An 18,604-nucleotide genomic window follows, 5' to 3' on the forward strand; every position below is an offset into this window, starting at 1 on the left:
TTACATCTGTATGATGTGTTAAGACCAGGCTCTGAAGTGTGAGAACAGAAAGAGGTAGATGTGGCTCATTTATTCTGCCGGGTAAGTTTACATGGGTCTAGTAGCAAGCAACCAAAATAAAAATTAAAAAAATAGCCCTGGATTTCCGGGTAATTTATCTGTTTATTAGGAGTCTTCACAGTATTAACCCACTGTTCTTTTGCTCGGAGTCAATGCTGCCTCCCTCTGCATCTCCCAGGTCTGGTCCTCAGTTACTTTAGGAGAAAGGCGGGAGGAGAGCGGAGACTCCGCCCCTGGGAGGAGGCGGCCAGTTAGGCTGGTCCGGCAGGAGGCGTGGCATAGAGGGGCGTGGCCCCGCAGCAAGTCACGTGCCAGACCAGGCGCCAACAATTCTGGCGCGCGCATTCCCAGGCCTTCCTGGCTCCAGAGGCGCGATTCCTCGGCTTCTCCACTGTTCCTTCTCGGGATCCCCGGGGCGTCCTCGTGAAGCGGTCCGCGTGGGTGACGGCCGCCCGGTGGCACGGCCCTGCCTGTGTGGAGGCCGCCTCAGGAGCGGGCCCGCGAGCGCGCAGGTCAGTGTGGCTCGGGGTGGGGCGTGACGGGCCTCGGAGCCTCGGAGAGCGAGGGCTGCGGGCGCGACACACCGCGCATCTGCGAACAACTTAGGAGCGCTTGTCCTAACTTGTAGGTGCCTTCCAGTCGGAGGACTGATTGACAATGGAAATCACGCATCCTGCGTGAGACCATTGTCCCGGACCGCCTCTACAAACCCCAACGACAGCAAAAGGCGATTTAGCAATCGAATGACCGAAGCTGCACTCACTCTTAACCCGTGGACCCAGAGATCTGCAGGGGGCATTGAATCGCGTTTTCCTTTTTGGAGTTGTCAGTTGTCGGGTGTTTTTAAGTAGGCAGCATTGTGGAATTTAATGACTCCCCGTCTGCTAGTAAGTTAGACAAAGCTGATTGAATGCTGCTCAGTAGCTATTTAGTTTGTAAGGCTGCTTGATAATGGAATTGAACTAGCTCTGCTTCAGTAAGGTCTTGCCTGAAGTCCTTCAGTTCTCTGTAAAAGACACATAGTGGATAGTTTGGAGCAGACTCATTTCTTAGCTTTTGGAAATTGTTGACTATGTTGGAGGCCATCAGTGCTCACATGCTAACGCTGTGCTTTTTTTCTCCTTTGCACCATGGTTAATATAAATTTTAAGTTCCTGGGATGAAATTGTAAGCATCTGTAATTATGGAATAGCTACAAAGTCCACTTTTTTCCGATACTCTAAGTTGCCAGGTGAGCCCCAATTACAACCTACACAGAGAAAGACGTCAGTAACTCTTTCAGAGTTTATTCTTTTAGTTTCTCTTGGTCAGAGTAGCTCCCAGCAGTGTTTGGCAGCTGATAATTAAAATAAGAGTTAACTCCCAGAAATCAAGCAGCCTTATCGGAAATAGTTGTTCAGTGACACTTGTTAAGTGTTGATTGTACATCATCGGGGCTGTGGTGGCAGTGGCTAATTCCTGTCTCTGGGGACTGCTCATTTTGCAGGTATTATTCAAGCAGTTTGCACACCTCTGAACAGCCAGGCAGGATTTCTCTAAAAAGCCCCCTTCTCCTGTATTCTCTTAAAGGGAAATGAAACGGTTCCAGAAGGAACCAGTCTATGGAAGAATAGTTGATTCTTTTGGGGGGGGGGGGGTTATATGATGCATTGTCCACTAACTTACAAACTTTCTCTTGTTGATTTGACTGAGAACTGTGTGCTCATAGTATTTTTCAGTTGGAGCTCTGTTGTGTCAATTTTTGCTTTATTTTTAAAATGATATTATTCCCTGGTTGTCATTCTCCTGAGTGCTGGGATTGTAAGCCTGTACTACTCACTGGACTTGGTGATGGTTTCTTACATGTTGACACATTAAGAAGCTGACATCATAAATGCTCACTGAAAAAGAGACAGTGAAAAGTAGAAATCAACTGGTAACGTATGGAGGAGGGAGGATAAGATAGCCCTGCTTGTGAGAAGTGTGAAGGGCTAAGAACTTTGTTAGGTCTCTTAACTGGGTCAGCTTCAGCCAGGATTTTGTTGATGGCATTGTAAATTCTTTGAGGTTCCTAGAAAGACTACATAGGTTTTGCAGTGTAGTTATTGGCGTATGCCAATTCATTAATGAAGTTTCAGAAAGGGCTGGGGTGATGGATGAGTGGGTGAACTACTTAGTATTGTGAGGACCTGGGTTCTGAGGACAGACACGTCTCTCTGTAATCCCAGGGCTGCCACATTATGAGAGGAGGCAGAGGCAGGGGGATCCCTGGAAGTTTCTGTGACACTTGCGCTGTTAGCTGTTAGAGACAATGGTGACCAGGAGACCCTGAGTCAAGGTAGAAGGCCAGGAGAGACACCGGAAGTTGTATGGTCTCACACATGTGCTGTGCACACAGACACATGAACATGCCACACATACCATGCATACAGCGATGAGAAACAGATATGTCACACACTCTGCACAGGGTGTGTTTATGATTTTGGGTGTGTTGTCGTGTCTTTTATCTGAAATGGTCTTTGTGGCTGAACTTGAGGTTTTTCTCTCCCAAAACTGAAGGGAAGCTCTTGTGTAAGAAATAGATGAGGCCAGGTGGTGGTGGCGCACGCCTTTAATTCCAGCACTTGGGAGGCAGAGGCAGGCGGATCTCTGAGTTCGAGGCCAGCCTGGTCTACAAGAGCTAGTTCCAGGACAGGCTCTAGAAACTACAGGGAAACTCTGTCTCGAAAAACCAAAAAAAAAAAAAAAAAGAAAGAAATAGATGATTCAGGTTACTCCATCGGCGTTTCCCATTCATTAGCCTGCGAGGAGGACTTTACGACACATGAAAGCAGCCCATAACTACATGTCCCATCATGTGCCGCTGGAAAGTAAACCACAAGTGTGCTTTGTGTTTACTTCCTTTAAAAGTGACTCATACTTCTAGTCCCGACTACTCAGGAGCTGAGTTCGGGGATCTCCTGCACTCAGCAAGCTGTCTGGGGCAACTGCCAGACTCTTCCCTCACAACTTGAAGTTTCTATAGTGTATAAACTTTGATGCATCAATATTATATGACTTTAATTCCATTTTCAAGATAATTGATTTTTAAGTATGAAATAAAGTGTGAGAAATTGAAATTCATCTTATCTAAGGTTCAAAAATATTTATTAAAAGTAAAATTCCATCAACTTCCTTGTTAGTATTGTCATTATTAAAATTTTTGTACAGTTTGAGACTCCTCTGTGGTAGCTTCTGTAGACCAGCTGTTTTGAAACTCTAGCAAAATGTTTTAGAATCTGACCAGGCGGTGGTGGCTCACACCTTCAATCCCAGCACTTGGGAGGCAGAGGTAGGCAGATCTCTGTGAGTTCGAGGCCAGCCTTGTCTACAAGAGCTAGTTCCAGGACAGGCGCCAAAGCTGCAGAGAAACCTTGTCTCGGAAAACCAAAAACCAAACCAAACCACCACCACCAGCAACAAAACCCCAAAGTTTCAGAATCTTCAAGTTGAAAATGAAGTCTGGTGCAGGAAGCTTCCTCCTAGATAAAAAATAAAATGTAGCACATAAAGTTGAAACAGTGTTGTAAAGGAAGGCCATGACACTTTTTTAGTGTTCATCAAGCATTAAGTCTTTCAACTGGATTTATATGAAATGATAATTGCCCAGTTATTAGGTATTTTCTGTGCGGCATTAAGTGGCCTCTGTGACTAACACAGACAGGAGGTGATTCAAATGGTGTTAAGAGCATAGTCTCTTGCCTGAGGGTTTGACATGGTGGCATGTGACCAGAGTTTAGGCAGCTGTGCAGAAGAATAGTGCTTATCCTCAGGGCAGAGATTCACCCAAGAAGTTAGAGGAGAAAGTTTTCTGCATGAAAAGTTAAGCAGCTTTATCTTTAACTCGAAACACTAGAGAGCGCTTCCCAAACAGCTCTAAAACTGCTGCTTTTCCTTGAACTGCCAGGTGTTAGATAGCTTAAAATCAGATTCCTCTCTTTAGTGTCCACAGGGGAGCGATGACCAGAATCCGTGGCACTGACCTGAAATTTATGAGATAGATTACATTATTTTATCCCGACATTGCAAGTTCTGGACTATGGTTGTGGTTCTGCTATCATCCACTTGGCAAATAATTTTAATTTCCTGTGTTTTGGCTTTTCAACCGGAAACTCACTGTTAGATTGGCTAGGAATCTCTTACCTGTGTCAAGTTTCTTAAACAAAAATGCATCTAGTTGTTTGGATCATTGCAAATGCCATAATTGTAAAAGCGTGTGTGCAAGAGTTATTAGTTGCTTGGGAACAAGTAATCAAAGCAAAAGGTCTGACCATTTCTATGCTTTTTACATAGTGATTTTTTTTTGGTTTTTCGAGACAGGGTTTCCCTGTAGTTTCTAGAGCCTGTCTTGGAACTAGCTTTTGTAGACCAGGCTGGCCTCGAACTCAGAGATCCGCCTGCCTCTGCCTCCCGAGTGCTGGGATTAAAGGTGTGCGCCACCGCCGCTCGGCTTACATAGTGATTTTTTAAAAAAATAATTCATTCTTATTTTATGTACATTGTTGTTTTGCCTGCTTGTATGTCATTGTGAGGGTGTCAGATCTTGGAATTACAGACAGTTATTAGCTGCCATGTGGGTGCTGGGAATTGAACCTAGGTTCATTGGAAGAGCAGTCAGTGCTCTTAACTGCTGAGCCATCTTCTCCAGTTCCTACATAGTATTTTTTAACTTCCCTTGCAGTTAAAGAACATTACATGGGGACACATCCCATTTGGCAGTGGCCACTTTGGAATGCAGAGTTAAGAGGTTGTCTGAAATACCATTTAAGGTTTAGTTTCTATGTATATTTGCTTATAATATGTAATATTCCCATTTAAATTCTTAGAGCATAATGAAGCTAAAATATTAAATTGGCATGTTGATATCCAATCATAAAATAAGTATCTGCTTGTGATTTTTTTCTTTGTGATGCTGGGTGTTGGGTCCATGGCGGCGGGGGGGGGGGGGGGGGGGGCGTCACGCAAATATGGAGACAGACCACCAAAGTCTGATAAACCAGAAGCAAACTTTATTCTAGGAAAAAAGTTAAAATTAAAAAAAAAATCTTTATAGGGCACAAAAAGCTTATGAGCTAGCTGAGACCACAGCCAGAGATGGATTTGTAAGGCTGTGGCAAAGGCCAATTTTTGAACTCCTTTTATAGCAAATGTAAACTAGTGTTTGTATTTAGTTCATTGTTTTTCTTTGGCATTCCTTGAATAAAGTTGAGGCCATGACCACCTTAGTTTTCTAAGAACCGCTGTGCATGCACATCTGGAAGCACAGCTGGGCTGGTAGAATTTTGAAGTCCCTGCATGTCTATTTGACTTTTGCTTTTGATTAACTAGTTGTAGACTTGGGGATTGGAAATGATTTTCCCCCAGAACTTGAGAATTTCTTAGCTTCTCACTTTGCCTTGAAAAGTCAGCAATTCTGATTCCTACTCCTCTGTCGTTGGAATCTTTCCCTCCCTGGAAGCTCAGGAATTTTTCTTTCCTGCTGTGGGCTTTGGAAACCTTTAAGCTTACCCCCAGAAATGCGGTTTCCTCCAACAAGGCCACACTGTTAGGATTCAGGCATTATGCTGCCCCCCCCCCCCTCCCCCCCCGTCTTCTGGCAGGAATGAACCCAGGCAATACCCTAGCCAGTCCAGGGTCCTATGGCTGCTACGTTTCTTTGCAGGTGCAAAGGTTCCTTTAAGAGACAAGTTCCGTCCATTCCCAGTCTCTCTTTCCCCACTGCTCTTCTGAGGAGGCAAGCAGGCAGGCAGGCCTCTCCCTCTCCTTCCCCTGCCTGTCCCCCACTCCTCTCAATAAACTTCACACTCAGTCTCTGTCTGTTTGGTGTATTTGTCTTCTGCAGTCCTCACCCATCCTGGGCTCACCTGCCAGGGTCCCACTTGCACTGTATCATAACACCCCTCCTCCAGCAAGTCCACACCTCTTAACCCCTTCCTACACAGTTCCTCTAACTTTGGACTAACATTCAAACTTAAGATGCTGTGGGGACTGCTACTGACTTGTGCTGTCCCTTTAAGAGACAAGCCCCCCACACTCCCCACTTCCACCTAGGCAAGTGGATCTTTCTTCTGCTTCCAGCCTGCTTGCTCTCTCTCTGCCCAGTCTCTCTTCTCTTTGGAAGAGGTGGCTGCTGCCTCCTCTCCTTTCCCCCTTTCTCCTTCTCTCTCTTTCCCCATCTCTGTTTCTCTCTTTCCCTCTCCTTTTCTCCCTCTCTCCCCCTTCCATTTCATTCCATAACCCACTGAATAAACTATACCCAAAGCCTCTCTCTGCATGGCATGCCTATCTGTCTCCCACCCACCCGCCGTGGCTCTGTGGGACCAGCTGCCCTGCTGCCCTGCTGAGGTCTCTCACCTCCCGCCTCCCACCTGCTTGGGACCCACAGAGGCCTTGGGTGTTGGGAGTCCCTCAAGGCCTGCTACCCGCTGCTACACTAAACCACCTGCAGTGGCCTGCTGCTGCCCTTGGGGAACTGTGCAGCAGCTTTGATCTAAACCATTACTTTAGTGCTCTGTGACTCGGCCAGGCTCTGTCCACTTCCCTCCTGCCTCTGGGCGGGCTGGCTGAGGACAAGTGGGAACCGGTTTTATCACGACAGCCCCATGTTCTATCTGCCTAAGTTCCAACCTCTATGCACACCAGCGGCTTCGGTGGTGAGTTTTTCCCTTTCAGTCAGCTTAACTGTTTCTCTGAACCCAAGGAATTGACTGTTGAGCTCCCAGAAATCCTCTGGTGTTCCTAGAAATGGAGGGGATCACTCCCAACCACATCCTTCACTGACAGACATTCATCTCTGGTTGCTTCCCAAAGCTAAAGATGCTAGTGGACCACCCGCAGTAGTCCTCCCCTCCCGTGCTAGCACTGCACATGCTGAGCTGTGCGGTTGCTGTGGGACCCGGGGTCCCTCGGGTTTTTTTTTCTTTTTTATGGATTGCTTGTTAATGGTCCCCACTGTGAAAGATCCCCCGGGTGGCCTCTAGCCTGAGTCGCCCTGCCTGGGGCCAGTCAGGCCACATTATCAGCCTGCCCAAAGAGAGATGAAGTTCCTCTACAGGCCTTGAGGTGTTCGTTTGCTGTTTTTGTGGGTTCTCACATTTTCAGCCATGGAAAATAAACCCTCAAACTATCAGCCACCTGCATGTAAACGTTCTGCCCGCTTCCCGCCAGCTCTGCTTTTCTTTGCACTGGGCAGCCCCTTCCCCACCTGTCTGAAAATGCTCTTTCCTCTCGCTCCCTTTTCTTCTATACTATCTCTGCCACTGCTACCGCTGGTTCTACAGAAACCGACAAGATTAGTCGGATCCGCGAGGCAACTGTTTCCAGTTCAAGCCCTTGCTGTCTGTCACGGCTTGTGGTGGCAGCTCGGCAACAGGGCAGATCACAGTGCTAAGTAATTTCTCTACTTCATGTATAAAGGAATGTGTAAATGGTGTGGCCACATGGATATAATCCTATTTTAAAATTTAAATGGCCTCTTTGTCTCTCTTTTTATTATATTTAAAACTTCTGTGGTTCAAAAAAACATGGCTTCTCCATATCTCCATATAACATGTGACTGCTGCCATTTTGACTGAGGTCAGGTCACCTCACTGCCATCTTAACTGAGGGCAAGGTCAGGTAATCAAATCCCGCCATCTTTACTGAACTATTCCCTGCCTGGTCACCCAGTGCTGACTCTGTTACATGTGTGTTTTGCACAGTGGCATGCCTTTGATAGGGCCTACCAAGAGCATCCACTTTGTTCAATTTCTGTTTAATATGTGTGTGTGCATACATGTGACTAAAATGCAAGTATGTTTACTGTTAGATGTTATAATTGTCTGCCCCATTATATCTTTTTCCAGACTAACAAAAAGAATAAGTCTCATGTTTTAAATTGGTATGTACTTTTAAGTCTTTTACAAAAATATGGTATATTTAATCCAACCCTGCTTTAAAATATATTAAGCTGTTCTCTACTATTGTTAGCTCTGCCGTTAACCTTCTATTGCAAGCAGTTTTTTCTTGTCTTTTACAAGTATGAATCTTACCTGTTAAGTTGAGAGCTGATTCAGTCAAGCTTGGACCCAGCTCTTCAAGCAGATTCTACAGTGTAGTTATAACTCATCTATACCTGGTAAGCAGCCCTCAACTGCTCAGAGATCTGGGGAATATGGCATTTAAATATTTACTTATTAAAAAGACTTTTCATAACAAAAAGAGACAGGTTGGCTCCTAGCAGCAGATCTCTGCTTCCTCCAAAGAAGACAGAAGACAGATGGGCACAAAACAACATCCATCCGCACTTCGCTTCTACTGCCAAGTGCTGACCACTGGGCAAAACTGCCTTTCTTCTAAACTGAAGATCTCCAGACAGTGGACAGAATTGCTGGAATTGACAGCCTAGCTGCTCAGGTCAAGGTAGACTTGTCTTCCTACAGATTTCTTAGCCCAAAGGATCTTCTGGAGCCTGGCAGGCCCTGCGTTAAACAGCAAAAGGCAAATATGACCCTCAGCGACCATGGAGGACCCTGAGGAGTAGCTCTAGGTGCCACCCAAGTAAATTATCTGTCATTTTAAAATCAATAACCCAAGTAAAAATTTATTCTTCTCTAAGATCTCTGATGCAGTTTGACAGCTAAAAGGTTTTGTCATTTAAAAGGACAGCCTCACCAAACAAATTTCAGTAAGCTACAAAATTCTCTTTTGTGTTGCTTTTCATAGTCTTAAAGATACTATTCATTATGCAAAAATATCTGTCACAGTCATTCAGCTTTATTTCCCAACTCTGCTACTGAGCTCGTTATTTTTACTGGTTGTAATTATTAATATTCTCTTTTCCATTATTTTAAGAATCAAAACTTAAATATTATTTTTATATTATATTATAACCACAGTAATCTTAATTTTAAAACTTTTTTAAAAATCTGAATAATTTGTCTTCTCTGGTTGTTTTTCTTCCTTGTTTGGTTTTTTGAATATTTTATTTATTTATTTATTTATTGATTGATTATGTATACAATACTCTGTCTGTGTGTATACCTGCAGGGCAGAAGAGGGCACCAGACCCCATTACAGATGGTTGTGAGCTAACATGTGGTTGTTGGGAATTGAACTCAGGACCTTTGGAAGAGCAGGCAATGCTCTTAACCTCTGAGCCATCTCCCCAGCCCCCTTGTTTGGTTTTGGCATCGTTCATATCTTAGTAGCTTTGTTTAGATTAGATATCTTGTCCTTGGTAGTTGGCTCTTGTTTAAGTGCAGGGAAATAGCTGACTGGAAATGGACCAAGTCGGGCAACTCTCACTGCCAGTTTGTGTAAGGCTTACCTGACATGGTCGTTTGCTGAGAGCCTGTGTTTTGGAGGAATTGACTAGCTGTGTCTTCCGAAAAGCGTCCCTGGCTTGCCACTGTTAGAATGTTGGCTCTGTGAAGGCCAGAGGTCTGGGCATCTGGGTTCCGTGCACAGGCTGCCAGGTTTGTCTCCAGGCTCGCCACTGCCTCGTAGCTAGAGACCCTTTCTTAGCATCCCCCCACACCTGCCGAGGATTTATTTGGCCAGCTCCATTTTGATGGACACAGGTGGTGTGGCCCTCATGGCGACAGTGCTGCTTGCCAAAGTTCTGCATTTCAGCACTGCAGACCACACTTCTCCAGCAACTTTTTAATTTTTATTGATTGCTACTGTTAATGCCTTTCCCTTGGGACATTTTGTATGGGCTTTGTAAAGGATGAACATGTGTGGAATGGTAGCCTCTCTGGGAAAACTTCCCCATTGTACCCTCCTAATTAACCAAGAATAGGAAAGTTAGAAATTTACTAGATATACTAGACCCCAAGGATAAAATGCCTCCAATCTAGATCCAGATCCCGAGGCCATAAAAGCCAAGAGTTCAGTAAATAAATAAAGAGAAATCAGAATGACCCCGTATACTGGGAGAAGAGCATGACATCAGGACCTTCCCTTTTGGGGACGTTATGGAGGAAACAGGTTCATATAGTAAGACTAAGAAGCTGTAGTATAGTGCCTGCTCCCCAGAAGTCCTTTTCCCAAAGTCAGGCATTAGGATAAGGGTCTTCAAGAAAATTCCTGTTTAATAAAGCAGTCATTCTTCTTATCTATAGCAAAAGGAATTTATGGCCTGGTCTGACTGGTGCCTATTGTCAAGGTCAGGGCTAGGTTGCTCCTCTCCTGATCTCAAGCCACACCCCTGTTCAAATGCCCCTTATCTCCCTTTTAATATCTGCAAGTATAAAAGGTGTAATCATTTCTCAAATGCTGCTGGTGGCCATTGGCTTCATCCTCAGACCATGTCAGTCTCCTCCCTCTCTCAACCTGCGGACTCCACACACTGTCTTTGGGACCTGAACACTCTTGCCAGAGCAGTTCTTTGGCACATGGGCATGTCTCTCACTCTCCAGTATTGCAAGTACTGCAGCTGTAAAGATGCTGATAAAACAGTCTTTGTGTGTCTGTAGGACAAAGCTCAGAATGGAAATGTTACATATGTACTTTGGAGGTGATTTTATACCTCAAAATATTGCCTCTTCCTGTGCAGCGCGTGGAAAGTGGTTCACATCACAGCTTATAAGTACGCATTTCTGTCTATGCTGCCAACATTGGGCATGCTCATTGTGAGTACACATTCCTGCCTCTGCCACCAACACTGGGCATGCTCATTGTGAGTACACATTCCTGCCTCTGCCACCAGCACTAGGCATGCTCATTGTGAGTACACATTCCTGCCTATGCCACCAGCACTAGGCATGTGTTAGGGTCCTGGAGAAGTCCTACAAACGTCAGCGTATGCAGTCAGCAAGAGTGTTTATTATCTTGCCAAGATACCAGCATGCTGGGTTCGCACATCTAACACAAAGGCAAAAATGGAGAATGACTATCTTCCAAGAAAATCTTGTAGACTTTTCTATACAACTAAAGAAATTCTAAAAGCAGTGAGATCATTCTATCCAGGATTGGCTTATGCAAGTGGCAGTCATAATTAGTTTCTCTCTCTCTCTCTCTCTCTCTCTCTCTCTCTCTCTCTCTCTCTCTCTCTCTCTTCTTTGTTTGGTTTTTTGAGACAGGGTTTCGCTGTAGCTTTGGAGTCTGTCCTGGGAACTAGCTAGCTCTTGTAGATCAGGTTGGCCTTGAACTCACAGAAATCCTCCTGCCCCTGCCTCCTGAGTACTGGGATTAAAGGCATTAAAGGCTTGCGCCACCACAGCCCGGCTAATATTAGAATGTTTCTAACTGGTTAGGGTTAACTAGTTGACTAAGGCTGTAGCTTTTACATTCTTGGGCAAGTGTGGCCAAGTCCCAGGCTTTATCCTTATTTGGTTATTGCCCTAAGGTACCCGGGGAAGAGGGAGTTGGCCACGGCTCAGTACTCAGTAGGGGCAATTCTCCTTGTCCTTAACTTTGGTGTGTGTGTTGGGGGGCATTGGTGATTGGTTGCCCTTTGTTCAGTTTCAGGAGGCTGAAACTGGGGCCTAATTTTTAACTAAGTTATTAGGGGTCTGTCATGATATTTGCTTGCTCAGATTTTTGTTTGTTTTTTCAGAATGTTTATATGTAGCTTTGGAGCTTGTCCTGAAACTTGCTCTGTAGACCAGGCTGACCTTGAACTCACAGAGATCTGCCTGCCTCTGTCTCCTGAGTGCTGGGATTAAAGGTGTGAGCTGCTACTACCACCTGGCCAGATTTTTCTTATTAGTACATGTTCCTGCCTATGCCACCAGCATTGGGCATGCTCAGATTTTTCTTTTGTTGTTGTTTTTGGCTAGTGGAAAAATTGTACTTTATTTGTTTATTTACTGGTAAGAACGAAATGTGTATTTCTTTTAACATTTTCCCATCTTGACATGAATATTTTAAATTTGGCTCTAATTTTCTATATTTAGTTTGGGGTTAGGTAAAGATGTATGAGAGGAAAAAAATTAAGTATTGTCACTGCAAGGTGTTTATGTCCTTTTCTTTTTATTTTTTTTTTGGTTTTTCGAGACAGGGTTTCCCTGTAGTTTCTAGAGCCTGTCCTGGAACTAGCTCTTGTAAGTACAGACTGGCCTTGAACTCAGGGATCTGCCTGCCTCTGCCTCCCGAGTGCTGGGATTAAAGGCGTGCGCCACCACCGCCCGGCTTTATGTCCTTTTCTAATTTATTTTTTTCTGGCCCTAAAAAACAGTTTCTAGTGTCTGTCCTGAACTGCAAATAAAATGGCTCTTTCCCCTAGAAAGCAGAAGCGTCAGCAGGTGACAGCTACAAGCTCTTTATACTGCTAGATCATAACTCTACTTATTTTTTAATCTAGAAATGAACACAGAAGCAGAACAACAGCTTCTTCATCATGCCAGAAATGGCAACGCTGAAGAAGTGAGAAAGCTCCTGGAAGCCATGGAGCGGACTGAAGTGATCGCTGACATCAACTGTAAGGGTGAGCTCCTGTGCTCCTGTTTCTAGCTTCTCTTAGGGTCTGCACGACTCCATCATGCCTTTAACACTATTCCTTCTGCTATCCCATGATGAATCTCACTCCTTTTCCTTTGAAGAAGTTCTCAATAGTGAGGTCTATTCTTAGAATTTTGTGTTTCTTATATCTTAGAAGTTACAAGGTTGAGCTCAAGTGTGCATTCTCTGATAATGTTTTTATTATTATTAGAACTATTGTAGTTGAGCCAGCAGGTTTGGGTGCTGTTTGCCCAGCATGGAAAGTGCTGTGATCATGTTGGGAGAGACAGACAAGCTCCCTGGCCTTTTTGAGATTAGTCTAGATGAAGAGACCAGGCTACTCTCCACTACAAAAGAGGTGAAGGGGTGTGGAAACTGGGGTGTGCGGGTCCTTAGCAGAGGGACAGGTGCCGGGATGTGGAAACTCAGGTGCGCGGGTCCTTAGCAGAGGGACAGGTGCCGGGGTGTGGAAACTGGGGTGTGTGGGTCCTTAGCAGCGTCACGGGGTGTAGAAGCTCAGGTGCTTGGATCTTTAGCTGAAGATCTGTCACTGTGTGGGTGCATGAGTTTATAGCTGAAGATCTATAACTTAAGTTTGAAGAAGTAGCTACTTAGAAATGGACTTAGGAGTAAGTGACTTAGCTAGGTGATGTTAGAGAAGAAAAAGATAAACAGAGAGCTAATAAGAGATATAATTATGAGAGAGGGGTTGTATTAAATTGGCTCATGTTATCAGAGGGGACAGTTAAGGATTGGTGAGGGGCAGGCACTATGGGGGGTGTTAAGGATTGGTGAGGGGCAGGCACTATGGGGGGTGTTAAGGATTGGTGAGGGGCAGGCACTGTGGGGGTTAAGGATTGGTGAGGGGCAGGCACTGTGGGGGTTAAGGATTGGTGAGGGGCAGGTACTGTGGGGGTTAAGGATTGATGAGGGGCAGGAACTGTCAGCTGGGCTGTGATGCTGGAAAGATTCTGTGAAGTTCGGTGAAGGCTTCTGGTTTTGCTGTGATGAGGAAAAGTGAGGTCTTTGCTAGGGACCGTGGTAGGTGTTAGCAGTTAGGGATTCAAAGATGTTGGAGAGTAGGAGAGACTCCTCAGCCAGGCATTATAAGAAGGATACCAAGCCAAAGGGTGGGGCTTGACTGTGGTGCTGAAACTTCTCAGGGTGCTTTTCACTTTTCTTTCACCATTGCCTGTAAACCTGGCTCTACTTACAGACAACCTGAATGAGGGTATATGCCAGGTCACAGTCTAGGCAACTGTGGCAGAGATGAGGATGATACTACATTAGAGCTCAGTGTACAGGCCAGAGTTAGTGAAGGGGATATGGGGCCTGGTTACATGTGTGAAAAGTGGCGAAAGAGTGGAGGGGCTGCCCTGAATGAACAAGCTGAGAACGCGAGTTTGTGGGGCCAGGTGTTGGCTCTGGCAGTGACTTCTTGGCACTGAGTGGAGATGCATTTCCCAGGAAGCGATGGGAACAGGCCATGGATGCAGTGCTGTAGAGCATGCACAGCAGGTTCTGTCTTCAGCCCTACATGAGCAGAGCATGGTAGTGCATACCTGTAATCTCAGCACGTGGGAGATGGAAGCAGGGGGATCAGAAGCTAAAGGTCAGCTTTGAGGCCAGCCTGTGACATATGAGCTCTATGTCTACACACACACACACACACACAGAGAGCTGAGTAGACGAGAGAGAGAGAAGCGAGATGAGAGGAGAGAGAGAGAGAGAGAGAGAGAGTAAATAAATGGAATAACACATAAATGAGGTAAATTGAGAAACAGACTAGGGATCTTGGATGACCCGGGTGTCCTCTAGGATGGTGCCAGATTGTACAATATAAAGTGATGGTCTGTTCTGTCCCTTTAAGAAACAAGCTCCACGCACTCCCTCCCCTCTCCACTAAGGCAGGCAGATCTTCCTTCCTGCTTGCAGCCCGAGTCTTTTCTTGTCTCTCTCTGTCTCTGTCTGTCTGTCTCTCTCTCTCTGTGCTCTTCTTCCCTTCTCCTCTTTCCCCTCCATAACCCACTAAATAAATATCCAACTTCACTCTGCATGGCGTGCCCATCTGTCTCTGTCTCTCACCCGCAGCTCGGCTTCCTGCTTGGAACCCAACTGCTTTCGTGGCTCGGGACCGCTGCCTGCTGCCACTTTGGGGACCTGCAGTGTGGTCTCATGGTCCGCTGCCCGCTGCAGCCACTTGGGGATCCACAGCATTTTTACTTAAACCATAGCATAATGATGGTTGGCAGCATTGTGATTTGCTGGGAGGCTTGGCAGGCAGCAGCAGGGAAAGCATTTAGTGGAGTTATAGCTTAAAGAAGGTCTTGTTACATGAGTGGAAAATTTCTAGGCCAGCAACCGACTTTTGATGTAGGGGCTCAACATATGGCTTATAGTTGATGCGGTACTGTGGAATTTTCTGAATGAGGAGTCTCCACCGAAGGAAGGTTGGTCATTATGGGAAAAGCTAGGTTTTACTGAAGAACAGAAGGCAAAAGAAATACTTAGGAAAGTAGCTTGAGGTATTCCGCAGGACACTTAGGAGAAGAAGAGATGCAGCAGTTGGTAAATGGGGGCAGGCACAGGCTCTTGGGCAGCTGAGTCTTACAAATCACAAAGGTAGATGGAGACTCATTAGCCTGCTGTAGACACCGGCGTTGTGGCTATAGCATGTTTGGCTTCAGAGCTGGAGACCCAGGAGCTGCACTGCATGGCAGCTGTAGGCTCTGGAGCTCTGCGTTTGACAGGGTTGTCATTTCTGCAGCCTGAGCTAGAGTTCTAGTAAGCTTTGGGAGCCTATTAGAACGTCCTTTATCTTGTTTGCTTAATTGAATTAGACGGCTTTTATTTCTGCGACTGTGTGAACCCCTCCCCTCAGATTGCTGTTTTGGATCTGATAGTTCACTGCTTTTAACACTGGTTTTCTAGCTGTACTCTCCAGTTCTCGGTAACCCAGTCTTCTCATTAACTGAGATTCTATCTGAAGTCAGAGACTCTCCTGTAAGTCATTGTCTGGGGTGAGCAGTACGGCAGCTGCCACAGGGATACTCTGACAGTTGCCTTCTGAAGGGCTCTGCAGCACCTGCAGTTCCTCAGCCCAGTAGTGCAAGGTTATAAAGGAGTTTCCTGCCATTAAATGCCGTGCCAAGAGGGCTAGGTGTTGAAGATGGATCTAGCTTAGACTCTTAGAGCCAGCAGGCTGATGGAGATCAGGTAGTTGGAATACAGCCTTGCATGACTGATCTCTGAAGGATGGATGTGGTGAACCGACAGGGGGTATCCAGTCTAGTCCTCTGAGACTGAGTCCATTGAACGTTTGCGGTTCTTACTGTGGTAATGTGTCTTATCTCTCATCAGTAATATGAGGCCTGTAGGCCAAGGTACCTCATTAGAAAGAAACCCAGTTTATTGAAAATTGCCAAAATAGTATTTAAAGATACCTTTTTCTCTCCCATTTTTAGGAAGAAGTAAGTCTAATTTGGGCTGGACACCTCTTCATCTGGCATGCTATTTTGGACATAAACAAGTGGTCCAGGATCTGTTGAAGGTCTATTTATAGCTTTTTAATGCCTGTAATACTGTGGGGTCATGTGATGAGAAGTCTTGGGAAACACTGAGCGCAGTAGCGTGCTGAAGCAGCAGCACATCCTTAGACGTAGTCTCTCTTGATGACGCACACGTCTAAATTTCAGTTTTACATTGCTGGTTTTTTTTTTAAATGGCAAAAAGGTGATATCAATAAAAATAGTTTTCAGCTTTTCAAGCATGATAATTATGGAAAAGAAGCAAAGAACATCCTAAATAATTAAAAATAACATCAGGATCTTAGAGAAGACTTAATGAGAACTGAGGCCTCAAATGTAATATCTGCTAACTTTTCTCATAGGGGTATTTTTGAAATCGAATCATGTACTTAATTTGTGCATTTAAGTCAAGGCATGTTGTCATGTGAATGCTTACATATTGGTGGTGGAGCAGATACTCCGAGTCCAGGGACAGTTCTTGCAGTCCTGTCGCCGCTACAGTGGAAGGGCTGATAGTCCCTTGGAGAAAAGTCTTGACTTCTGCTTATCTGGTAGATTTTTGCATTTTAGGAAAGCTGTTTACTTTAGCTGTGAATTGAGTTTACTTTTAGTAGCAACAAACAATGTTAAATTATTTTGATTTTTAAAGCATTTAGGAATTCTATGTGTTTATTTGTGTGTGTATGTATATTTACTAATGTGTGGACACTATTTAATGTTTTCGTGTTTACTAGGCTGGTGCAAAAGTGAATGTGTTAAATGACATGGGGGACACGCCACTACATCGAGCTGCCTTCACAGGACGAAAGGTGAAAATGATCTTTTTTTTTTTTTTATTTACAAAAGGAAGTGTAGAAACCAGCCCTTTGGTCACAAGGGCACAGGGTGGGGAGGGGTGATCTGAGCATTGCTTAGTGAGATAAAACAAAGGCCAAGAGCTTTACTGTGCTGTTGAGAGAGTCTCGTGATAACACGACCCCCCCCCCCAGGAACTCATGAGAGACTGTTCTTGCTGCAATCACATGAGGTTTATTGACAGGACAGGAACTGGTGCACTGGAGCCGAAACTCATTTCCCACGCAAGGATAGAGAGTTGGACCCCCAGTAGCTAGGAGAAGGGGCATTTAAGGGAAGAAACCACAACCCAATGATCCAAAGGTGATAGGGAGGGCATCATAGAAAATTCCGAAAATACCAGTGATAATCACAAGGGGGTAACTCCCTGTTTCTCAAGGTATCTAACTTTATCTTCAGCTAGTTCGTAAAACTGAACCCGCTAACCTAGATTTTTGGCTCATTTTTCCTGCTAGAGGGGTCTGGATTTATCCGGGTCTTTCACTGTTTCTCATTGAACATGCTCACCCCCGCCCCCCACGGCCTAAGCCTAAGCCCACTGTCTCAGTTCACTTTGGGGAGTATCCATTGCAATGATTTCTCATGCATTTACATGGTTGTGTAGCCATCGCCATGCCCCTATTGGGAACATTTCTGTCACTCCACTGCATTACTGGGTCCTCTACAAATTCATTCCCTGTGCCTGCCTCAAGCCTCAGGGTATCATTTGATTTTTTTCCTCTGGATCTTTGCCTTTTTTAGAAATTTCTTATAAATGGAAACTCTTTAGTACCACAGTGATGAGGCTTATCTGTACTACAGCATGTACCAGTACCATGTGTGTACAGCTGTGTGCATAGGTGCATGGGGCCCAGGCCAGAGAAGACCTCACCTGTGCTGCTCTATCACGGGGCACCTTATTCCTTTGACACGAGACACCAGCTCCAGCCGTCCTCCCGTTTCCGTCCTCACAGTGTTGGGTTCCAGGCTTGGCTGCAGTGTGCCTGGCTCTCTGTGGCTTTGGCCTCAGGTCCTCATGCTTGCATAGCAAACACCTTTTCCTGCTGAACCAATTCTCTTGCCCTCTGCTAAGTCCTAAAAGTACACTTTGTAGTATTTCAGGTGCTTTTCGAGCACCCCTGCATCTGCAGAGCTTAGCACTCAGTCGGCCATTGTCTAAGTAGCAGTGGGCTCACCTACTCAGGTCTCACGGGGTTTTGCTTTGCCTGTGTTAGGTTGGCAGTGCTTCAGCGTTCAGGCATTTTTCACGTTCCTTTCTGAAGGGCCCACTCTCATTTCTCCTGCACATGAGTGGTGTTCCCTACTGGAACTGTGGACAACAGTCTACTCTCTGGTTCTTTTATTTCTAGGATCTCTCTATTAGGGCAAAGGGCAGAACAGCCCAACACTTGTTTTGTAAGCCTTCAAAGCTGTCTGTACCCAAATCTTTGATTTCAAGTTGCGAGCAGAACAGAGATTGCTTCTTTAGCTGACTGAACGATGGCTGTGGAATCCCCAAGAGTCCTTGAAAGTGTGAGAGGGAGACAGGACAAGAGCTGAATCACAGGGAAGTCTTTTCAGTTAGATGCTGTGCTTCTGGCTTGGAAATGGTAGGAAGCAGCCTTTAACCAAGGGCGTGTTGATGGCGCCGAGACGCTGTGGAGGCATGGGAACAAATTCCCCAAAGAGCGTCTGGAAGGACCTGGTCCTCCACTGCTTGGATTCAATCCACTGAGCTGCAT

At 45.4% G+C, this 18,604-nt stretch overlaps 1 protein-coding gene across 1 annotated transcript in view; it reads left to right on the plus strand.

Annotated features, from left to right (window-relative positions):
• Positions 1–387: 387 nt before the first annotated feature.
• Positions 388–18,604, plus strand: part of Osbpl1a (oxysterol binding protein like 1A) — a 185,926-nt gene continuing 167,709 nt past the window's right edge. Inside the window, 4 exon segments of the mRNA XM_038331129.2 lie at positions 388–572; positions 12,365–12,487; positions 15,966–16,051; positions 16,763–16,837. Coding sequence (XP_038187057.1) covers positions 12,367–12,487; positions 15,966–16,051; positions 16,763–16,837 — 282 coding nt within the window. The 5' untranslated portion in view covers positions 388–572; positions 12,365–12,366.

The sequence above is a fragment of the Arvicola amphibius genome, chromosome 5 (genome assembly GCF_903992535.2).
Source record: "Arvicola amphibius chromosome 5, mArvAmp1.2, whole genome shotgun sequence".
Classification (NCBI taxonomy): domain Eukaryota; kingdom Metazoa; phylum Chordata; class Mammalia; order Rodentia; family Cricetidae; genus Arvicola; species Arvicola amphibius.